We start from the raw sequence: 10,098 nt of genomic DNA on the forward strand, positions 1-10,098 counted from the left end.
GGGGAGGGGGCGGTCTGCTGAGCCAGCTGTTTCTCACATGGTTATTTTGTAGTTTATGTGAGCAAAACAAAGGCAACAGGAGGGCCGTAACGCTGCATATCTTCCCACCAAGTCTTCTGGACAATATACCACATTTATTTTTGAATCGTTGTGATCAGAATGTGCAGAATATTGCAACATTAGGAGGCTTCCAGCCAAATCACTGCAATTATGGTAAGCAGACAAGGATATATATATATATATATACACACATACATACACAAGTATAATATCTATATATCTTAGAGATGCACTGGTCACACTTTTCCTGCACAAAATTGAGTTTTGGTTTTGTTTGAGGTACGACCTTTTGCCCTTTAACATAAAGTACAGTAGCATATATGTGCAGTGGGTTCATTGATACAGGTAGCCGTTTTGAATATTAAATCGACTGGAAAAATAACATTATTAAGCCTTTAAACTTAAGAAAGTGCACACAAATATGTTTTTGGTTATTGTGTTTACAGACTGAAAGTACTGGGTGTTTTGTTGTTGTTTTTAATGAAAAGGGAAATGAGAAAACCAGATTTTTCACAATATGTTTCACAATATTCAATCAAGAATTGAAAAAGGAAATGAAAGTCTGAGAAATTTCAGAAATGACAAAAAACAAAAAGAAAAAAAACCCCAGTAACCTTTAAGATTTAGCAAATACGGGAATAAAGACTGACAAATTTCAGGTTTCGATGAAAATGTGATATAGCAAAAAGCAATGGTCCCAAAAAAAAACAAACAGTAGAACTAGCAAGATACTATTCTAAGACTAAAATTCAATTTGTATGAAGGCTCTTTGTGTCTTTATCTGAAGAGCTGCCCCGTCTCCTAACTGCATTTGCTTTGGTAAGGTGCATGTCCCAACAGGAAGTGCATATCAAACAATGACAGCAGCACCAGACCAGACACACCGTCATTGAGGAAACCTTAAGCAACTCCACTGCTCAGACTTACTTTGGTCTCCTCTTTCAGTCTCCTCTTCGTTCAGCAGACCGCTGTTTGCCTCGTCCCACGTCAAGATGAGAGGCACATCGTCGTCAGACTCCATAATCACAAATAAATAGGTTCAAATCCGCTTCGAAAGTCACAATAAAGGCAAAAAGTTACTAAATAAGTTTGTACCGCAAACGCACATTTTCAGTGCAAAAAAAAAAAAAAGAAGAAAAAAACCCAACAACAAACAAACAGAATTAACAATAGTTTGTTAGCTAACAGATTTATCTGCCTGCGTAGTCTGCGCTGCTACAGGTGCATGTATCTACAGTCAAATATCCAGTTAGGCCGGACTACGTTCGGCGACAGAGAAGAGAAACGAGGTTGTTTACCGATTCAAACATATGTCACCGATTCACTGGTTCCCTGTCCCTCAGGCTAACGAGCTGAGGCTGTCTGTCTGGGTCCATCTCTGCATCATAATTAGTTCACAAGCTGCCCGCTTCATAACAACAACAAATGCTCTGACCACCTGTCACCGAGAAAGGAAGGCAACACCTGGACACCTGATCTAATCCATAGCGCCCACCTTTAAACCTCCCCCTTTCCCTCTACGATAACACCAGCGTCGAAACAACAATAGATGAAATCCTAGACCAACAACAGACCTTCCCGACACTAAAGGAATTTACGGCAGGGGATTTTCAAAATAAAAGTCGAAGATGATTAATTGCTTTTAATTGACACATTTTAAAAACAAATTAATAAAGAGTGCGTGTGCCAAATCCGCCCTCGAGCATTTGACATAAGACATCTCTTTAAAACAACGATATTGAGCCATAGAGCACTGAGTCTGTTTGTGAAAAGAGAGATTCGTCTCTCATTCTTTCTTGAAGATATATATAAAAAAACTGAAAATAAAAATAAAAATGAGGGGGATTTCATGGCGTTGTCGACCTCAAAACCTTAGAAAACGTCTAGGTCAAGTTCAAAATGAAAAGCGAAGTCCGTGTAGACTTAGCCGAATTCGAAACCACGAACCGGAAGTCAAGTACAGTGTCGTCATAGCAACAGAAAAAAACATTGACCCTCAGAGCGATCCTGGCGGTAGGACTAGATTTTTTTTCTCTCCCTTTTATCATAATTTGGATCATAAGACCGATTTACATAGGCGAGAGAAAAAGACCGGAAGAAAGAAAGGAAGGAAGAGAGGAGAAGGAAAAGGAAAATGCCAATTGTCTTTAAATCAAGATAACTTTACTGTATGTGTATAAACTTCACTTGGAGGCCATTATCAAAGATAAATCATCTCAACATCAGTGGACACGTGCAAAAATCTGCTCAGCAAACTATAAGGAGTTGATTGTTGAGATGGTTATAAATCATTTTCAATTTTCACCATTTTGCGAAAAATGTTAAAACTTTTTAACTTCACATTTTCACATTCAAATGTAATAATGAATCAATCTAATTTTAATTCCAAATCTGTCAGTGGTATGAGTAAGTTTGGTTGTATAACCTTCCGATGTTGTTGAGATTTTGACAGAAATGAGAAGACCTAGTAATCATGGGCGTCACAACAAGATCCTTTGTACAGAATCCTACTGTTTCATCTACTGGTAGTATTAAAAGCATTTAAAATGAGTCAAGGCAATTAGTTACTTTATATGTAATTAAGAAACTTGCATGGCCAGGCCAGAGGCTAGATCCAACCCTTCGTGGAGATTTGGAAAAGTTTAAAATAAACCTCAAATCAGTGGCTATTTTAAAAGGTTACAATAAATTATCAGTCAAAAATATTTTTTTAATATACTGTATGATTTAATAATCTGTGTTTCTCATTCTTATAATCGTAGAATGCCACCAAGCGACAACATGTTATCTCAAGAAGCAGCAACAACAACAACAGAAGACCCTTCATTGAAACCAACCAGGAAGCTCTCTTCTGAAGCTCAATGTATTACAAGAGTACTGAAAAACTGCATCAATCAAGTTGAGATTACATCAACTCTTGGAAAGATCATCCAGTTATATGCTCTGTCAGGTGTTGTGGATGAGGACTTGCGTAATCTTCTTCAAGAACATCGGGTATTAGTGGAAAGGCTGCTGATGCTTGAATGCCAGAAGCCAGATGGGCTGCTGGCCAAACAGGCAGAAGAAGTTAAGAAGAGAGAGATAGTTCAAGTTCGAGAGAAGATAAAAAACTCAGTCAGAGATGTGCTAAGATTTTTCAAAGCCCATCCAAATGTTTTTTGGAGCTTAAAAAAACGTGTAGTTCAAGTAGACAAGAATGAGCGCGTACTAATCAGAATGCTTCAGATGTTTCACAGCTATGTGGAGAAAAGGTTGTGTTCTGAAAATCAGCTGCGGGTACCTCTGAGACAACAGCCTTTGTTCCTCGACAAAACTCTGGAGCTTCTGACTTTAGAGGAAGAAGACTCGGCTACAATCTTGAAGAACTTGGATAAAATGGTGAGTAATCATTCTGGATGCCGTAAGCATCCTGTCTTCAAGAGTTTGCTTTGACACATTCAAGCCCCTTTTTTTGCCATTCCTGCAGCTCTTGCAGAAGGAGCGCGAGATAAAGAACCTGGAGAAATATTTAAAAGAGCAACATTTGCAAGCTGAGCATGAGTTGGCGCTCCAAGAAGAACAGGAGAAGATATATTTGATCATATTAGGTGCTGAGAAAAGGAATCTCGCAGAAAAAGCAGATCAACTGAACCTGGAGCTCCTCAACTTGATGACTGAAAACAGAAAGGCAGAGAGAATTCTGCAGGAAGTGAGTTTGCAGAAAAAACGTTTGTGCACATTTTTTATGTTGCATCCACAGACTACGTGAGCCAGCACTATTGTGCAATAATGTAAAAGTTGAGAGGAAATAATGCATGTTTTTAATTTTAATTTTTTTATACAAAAATCTGATAGTGGCAACCATTCAGCCCCTCTTCTCTGTTACTTCTGAATGAAATCCGGTTAAACAAGTTATCGTAGTAACCAGTCCAGATGCTTGTAATTTAATCTAGCTCTTCTATAAATCCCCTCAGAAATTCATTCGAAAACATTATAGAATAAACAGAAATATACGAAAAGCAAGAAAAAAGGCAGATAAAACAGAGGTGAAGTTCTAGAGAATCAAAAATGCTCCCTATTCCTATAAATTTGATTCTTGATATAAAAAAAATTAAATCAATGCTGTTAGTCACATAACCCAAAAGATTTGAGAGATTTTATATGTTTATTTGCTTCTTAGTCTTTCCTTCTACTTCACTATGATGACGTATTTTGTGTTGGTGTATCACATTAAATTCAATTAAACATATTAAAAATTAGCTGTTGGGAAAAAAAAATCAGGGGATATGAACACCTTTTAGATGCACTGCAGCTGACACTGCTTTCTTTATTTTTGTGACAGGAAAATGATGGTTTGAAGAGAGAAACTGAAAACATTTTACAAAGCTTTGACAAGGACATGCATGAAATCCAGGTAATCAGCTGCTGCCAAATGCCAAAGTTCTCCTCCAGACATAAAAATGTTTTTGTTTTTCTTAACAATACATTATATTCAAAGCTGGCCTTCAGTAAATACTAAAGTCCTGTAAATACAGTTACCTGACAATGATACTTTTTAAATAAATGTTCTCATAGAACTTAAAAATAGCCCACTACTTCCTCCGAGAGGCCTATTAAAAATATACATTACTTCACCATTCTTTCACATCCTTTCACATTTGCCTCAGACCAAGCTGGAACGGATGGAAGAGAGTTATGAAAAGGAGCTGGAGGAGGTGAGGAAGCTGCAGGAACCCTATAATACCCTAGAGGAGAAGTACAATGAGATCCAGGAGAAGAGGCGTCTGGCAGAAGAGAAGAGACAGGAAGACTTGAGGAAACTGCAGAAGAAGATCAAAGCTGTTGTCATCATCCAGGCTTGTTGGAGAGGGCACATTGTCCGCAAGGCCTTGAAGAGCAAGACCAAGAAGGGCAAAAAGGGCAAAAAGGGGAAGGGCAAAGGCAAAGGCAAGGGCAAGAAAGGCAAATAAACCAACCAGATTCACCCTGTCTGTAGTTTATACTTTATTGTTAGTTATCACCCTTAAGTGACAAAGTTTTGGTCAAATTTCAAATGCTTACGTTCTCAGTTTTGAGCTGAAAACACAGAATTGCCACAATTCCATGTTTTTGAACTGTTGTTTTATGAAACGGCCACAAGGCGGCAGTGCAGATCTCCATGTTCAGACTTAGCAGCAATCATAATTGAAAGGAGTCGGGGTTACCCATGGACAGCTGCGGGTTTGTGACCTTACAGTGCCGGTCACATTTATTGGCCATGCAGGTAGTTATATGTAAAACGCCTTAAATAAAGTTTAGCCTTCATTGCAGATTATACAAAATTTTTCCCACCAGTCTCTTAATTTACTCATAGGAACCTCTGTTCCTGAAGAAGAAACCATGTGAACAGAAATCTATTTGTTTTAGCTGCTGACCACAAGGCTGGGAGAGGATCTATATTTATCTTTTCAGCTATCTGGGTTATCAGATTGGTAAGTGAAGTAATATATTTCAATAATTAAAAAAAACTATCTCTAGTGTGAGAGAACTTGTAATCTTGTGGTCACCACCTCTCCAAACCATTTACATTTAAATTGATTGGGAGAAATGCAACAAAAAAGACTTTTCTGTCCTACCATCACAAACAAAAATATATGAAACTTCCCAACCACTTGGAACTGGAAACTTTGGTTAGATAAAACTTAACTAGCTTTTCTGCAACAATAATTGCAAGAGGATTTTGTGTGAAACAAAAGAAGAAAATGTGGAAAAGCCCCCTCTGTTGAGTACAGAGGAAGACCTATGATGCTGTGGACCTGTTTCTCACATTCACATTGCTTTCAGTCTTAAGCATCAGGGCATTATGGGGGGATTTTTCTGCAATAATTCGAGAGCACACATTTTCAGATTGAAAGCAGGATTTCAGGTCTTTTATTCTCAAAACTTTTTATGCTCTTAAAAGTCCTGCTTTTATTTTGAAAGCAGGACTTTATGTCTTTCTTCTCAAAATTTGTAATACTTGCACTCAAAACTCCTCCTCGCGCTCAGACATCATCTCTGCGGACTCTGCTCGCTTGCGAAACATTTTCTGCTTGCTTCTGGAACAAAATGCACCATCGCCTGGCAACCTCTCAGCTAATAGAATGAAAGCGTTGTACTGGGTGCGTTTTTTTCCTTGTAGCAGGTGTGCCTGTGTAGCTACTATCGATTGTAGCAACCTGCGCCTCCTACAGGTTGCACATATATTTGTTATCTTAAATGTGTTTTATTAGCTGTAAACTGTAAGGTCATCATAACAGAAAACATCAGTCTGTGTGTAATTAATCAGTATATTGTGTTTCACTCATGAAATAATAAACTTTTCCTTAATATTTTAATTTATTGAATGTGACTGCAAGTAAAAAGACAATGTTTCTATTTTTGAGGACATTCCACCACATGATTATGCAGGTGTCATTATTGATGAATAATTTTGAAGTTTTTTACACATCTTAATGCAAAACTAACAAAAAAAAAAAACTGAATTAGCAGATTTCCTAACACATCGACCACATTAAAACGAAAGAAAAAGCAAGAAAGAAAGTGTGTTGTATTCTCTAGCTTTGTTCCATTTCAGCTTTCCATTAATGTTTCTTCTGCAATATTTGACTGTACAATTATTTTATTAGAGACCTTATTAAAAAGGTAATTAGAGTCCAGATCAGAGGCTTTAGTTCACCTGAAGAACAGAGCTTGTAGATGCTGCAGCTGTTCTAGATGGAGGGAATGTGATCAGACAGTGAGGGTCGTCCCTCTGATAGTGAAGGCAGCTGACAGGAGGTGAAGGAGGTCACACACAGGGGTACAGTGGGGTTGTGTGCATGTGTGTATCAGGTGATGAAGAGGATTCCTTTAGACATTACATTCAATTGTGATTATCCACAACTTTTACGTTTTACCAAATTTTGGTCACATTTTAATATTGAACTGCATATTGAGATTGCTGGGTGAATTGTAATTGAATCTAATTATGCCTTGATTTGTACTTTTATAGTGCAGACACTTCAATGTCCAGTCGTACTCTCACTCATATGGTCACTTTGGGCATCAACGCTCAGATTTAAGCAGATATCCAGCTTGTGATACTAAATTAGTGCAAACAAGTCACATATCAGCTCTTTTCGTAGTTATGTTACTTTCTTCTCTGTGCTTCTGGATTGAATCAGAAAGCAGATTTTATCAGGGCTCTTAGGTTATTCGGCAACATTGATCTAGTGCAAGATATTTGAGATGCACAATGGTGAAATAAAAGATATTATGGTGAAATGTACATAATTACAACTCCCGGCTCCTCCCTTTTCTCTCCAACTCTCCACCCAGGATCAGCTGGGCGAATCTAAGAACTGGCCATGAAAGAAGGTTGATTTTCTCTCTATTTGTTGATTAGATCATCTGTTTAGGACCACAGTAATGTTCAAAGTTTCTGTTTTGAAGTCTTTGCTATTTCAAAGTCTTCATGCTTCATGCTTTATGCTCCAACGAGGTCCACAGGGCATTTTGAAAAGAAACAGACCCCCAGCATCACACATTCTCCACCCTGCTTAACAGTGGAGATGCATTTCTTTCCAACATGTTGTTCCACAGCAGTTTATCTTGTTTATCTCTTCTGTAAAAGTTCAACCTTATCCTAACACCTTTCCAGTTAAAGTCCCCGCAAATTTTAGCAAACTGATAGCAGGACAGAAGTTTTTCTTTGCCTCCTGAACAGCGAGTTGGCACGTGGATGAGTGACTAACGGTTGTTTTGTAGATCTGATGATCTCCAACATGCCACTTGTTTGTACTGTCTTCTAACATGGAGCTCTGAGATTTTTATCTTTACCTTCTTTACCACCCTGCTCACTGGACGGACGTTAAATATGGACCTGTGTCCAGAGTAATATCTGTATGCATTTCATTATAAAAAAATAATCATGAATTACTCATTAAAGGTTCCTAGATAGTCTGATCAGCCTACAAAAAGTGAAGTATAATTCAAACGTGCTTTAGTTATATTTGGAGCAGGCAGTAATTTTGACATCAGAAATATAAAAGCAATTATTTTGAGAACATGTAGCTAATAAAACTGAAGGTTGAATATTTCTCTTTTTTAGATAGTCCTACTACTATAAATGGTTAATTTATCCAGGAGCTCAGCACAGATGCCGTCCGATGACAGTTGCGTGTGCTCTATCTGCGTTGCAGTCTCACATTATGTCCACATGTGTCACCTCTTTGATTAGAAATAGATGCTGGTATTTCTTTTTGTCTGTTTCTGAAAGGGCAGATCATGAACTTTGGTTTTGTCAGTTTCAGCTGTCTTTACCGACAGGTGTTACCACAGGGAAATGTGTGATTTTTTCCACTTTAAACACCAAAATCACACTTTATGTCACACCTTTCACAGCTGACTCCTCGACAGTACATGGCAGTGCACGCGACTCTTGTGAATAAACACCAAGCTCTTCGGTGTTCTCTGACCTCACAGACCCAGGAACACATATTGATGATGTGTTGCAAAAATATCAAGAACAGGTGCAACATTTCTTGAGCTACCTTGGAATAAAAAACTCTTAAGATGTAGGTGAGCTTTTCTGAGAGAGCTACATGTTGATTAGATCTTGCAAAATCTTTGGAAATACATTAAAATTGAAAATGTGAAAGCAGTAAACAGGTGGAATGTGGAAAAAATTTGGAAATTGAACATTGTATTATTATAATTTAGCTTCTTCAAAGATGCTCTTGGACCTGTTTACACACAGTTGAAAATAAACAGTCAAGGAAAAAATGAGTACACAAGGATAAATATTCAGTTCTTTATTAGAAAATGTTCACATGTTGATGTTTAGTCTGGTTTTTATTATTCTGTAAAAGATTTTTTCTAAACTGATGCCTGAAACATTGGTCTGTAATAGCTAGTCCCATGTTTTTTTGCCTACCATCCATCCATCCATCCATCCATCCATCCATCCATCCATCCATCCATCCATCCATCCATCCATCCATCCATCCATCCATCCATCCATCCANCATCCATCCATCCATCCATCCATCCATCCATCCATCCATCCATCCATCCATCCATCCATCCATCCATCCATCCATCCATCCATCCATCCATCCATTTCTTTTAAGTATTATTCAAAAGGTCAAAAGGGGGAATGTAGGGGGAATGTGAAATGTTCCAATTTTTTGATGACATTTTATGAAGTGAGCTGCCTTTTCATTTTTGCAAACAATTATTTATTTTGTTAATTAAAAGAATGGGGATATTATTATATTTTTAATTATAAATTAAATCCCTTGTGGGCAAAACCAAGGGATTTTTTTGTTTGGCCTCAATTTTGTTCAAAGATCTTTTTGTCACTTTCAAGTAAGAATCATAAAATGCTAATTTTCACATTAGATGGTGGTTACACGGTGCCTCCTGGTGACACATCAAGGTGGCATCTACACAGTTAATGGAAATGCTGTGTGTGGTTATTTTTGCTTTATGATTCCCAGGTGTGGTAAAAACCGTAACACTGACATTACTCTACTACCAGAAAAATGCATCAGATGTAAATGTGTGGTAAGTATACGCACACACACACACACACACACGCGCGCGCGCGCACACACGCACAGTATAAAACGAGCGATAAAGAAAAAAAGATAGGACCAAATCCAATGAAGGGGAAAAACAACAACACAGACAGCTGAAGGCAGAGATGCAGCTCTATCCATTTTTAATGACAGCAGTGACTTCCTGCACACACACAAAGCACTTTATTAATACTAATGGAAGGGGAGCATGTTGTGTCAGGTGATGAGTTGAAGTATCACACCCATGTAAACACAGGCAAAGCCTTTAACAGGTCCGTGTGCATCAGAATAGTTCAAGTTGGATGTATAATTTATTATTATAATCAATGCAATATCCAAAGAAATGATTTTTGAATGTTTTTGTGCTTGTGTTCAAAAGCAGTCTGTAATGTTGAGAACATTTGGAAAAACTTGCTTAGGAAATTAGTTTTGTTCTTTTTGTTATCTTTTGTGACAAGAGCAAACAACTCTTGTCTTG

The 10,098-nt window shown here is 37.7% G+C and overlaps 2 protein-coding genes across 5 annotated transcripts in view; one reads left to right on the forward strand and one right to left on the reverse strand.

The window, feature by feature from the left end:
- The window catches only part of tpcn1 (two pore segment channel 1), a 13,327-nt gene extending 11,682 nt beyond the window's left edge, over nt 1-1,645 (reverse strand). Inside the window, exons 1-2 of one of the 2 annotated variants that reach the window (XM_008418760.2) lie at nt 1,359-1,645; nt 988-1,108 (exon numbers count right to left, since the gene is read on the reverse strand). In XM_008418760.2, the coding sequence (XP_008416982.1) occupies nt 988-1,081 (94 nt within the window). In that variant the 5' untranslated portion in view covers nt 1,082-1,108; nt 1,359-1,645. Of the gene's footprint in view, nt 1-987 lie in introns of both variants that reach the window. The other variant, XM_008418759.2, reaches the window with a different exon arrangement.
- Nucleotides 1,646-2,033: 388 nt separating this feature from the next.
- drc10 (dynein regulatory complex subunit 10) lies at nt 2,034-5,030 on the forward strand. Of its 3 annotated transcripts, none has more exons than XM_008418761.1 (5): nt 2,034-2,073; nt 2,823-3,438; nt 3,527-3,748; nt 4,382-4,453; nt 4,707-5,030. In XM_008418761.1, the coding sequence occupies exons 2-5, from the start codon at nt 2,824-2,826 to the stop codon at nt 5,007-5,009; spliced, it is 1,212 nt and encodes a 403-aa protein (XP_008416983.1). In that variant the 5' UTR covers nt 2,034-2,073; nt 2,823; the 3' UTR covers nt 5,010-5,030. The 3 variants fall into 3 exon arrangements, with proteins under 3 accessions (XP_008416983.1, XP_008416986.1, XP_008416985.1); XM_008418764.2 differs by lacking the exon at nt 2,034-2,073 and adding an exon at nt 2,102-2,228; XM_008418763.1 differs by lacking the exon at nt 2,034-2,073 and adding an exon at nt 2,671-2,738.
- The last annotated feature ends 5,068 nt before the right edge of the window (nt 5,031-10,098 follow it).

Source organism: Poecilia reticulata, linkage group LG9, assembly GCF_000633615.1.
Source record: "Poecilia reticulata strain Guanapo linkage group LG9, Guppy_female_1.0+MT, whole genome shotgun sequence".
Classification (NCBI taxonomy): domain Eukaryota; kingdom Metazoa; phylum Chordata; class Actinopteri; order Cyprinodontiformes; family Poeciliidae; genus Poecilia; species Poecilia reticulata.

Bases quoted from the DNA above. Each gene is read 5' to 3' on its own strand.
- drc10 (XM_008418761.1), top strand. From the start codon at position 2,824: ATGCCACCAAGCGACAACATGTTATCTCAAGAAGCAGCAACAACAACA. The intron at 3,439-3,526 runs GTGAGTAATCAT...CCATTCCTGCAG, and splicing joins TGAAGAACTTGGATAAAATG to CTCTTGCAGAAGGAGCGCGA. The intron at 4,454-4,706 runs GTAATCAGCTGC...CATTTGCCTCAG, and splicing joins AGGACATGCATGAAATCCAG to ACCAAGCTGGAACGGATGGA.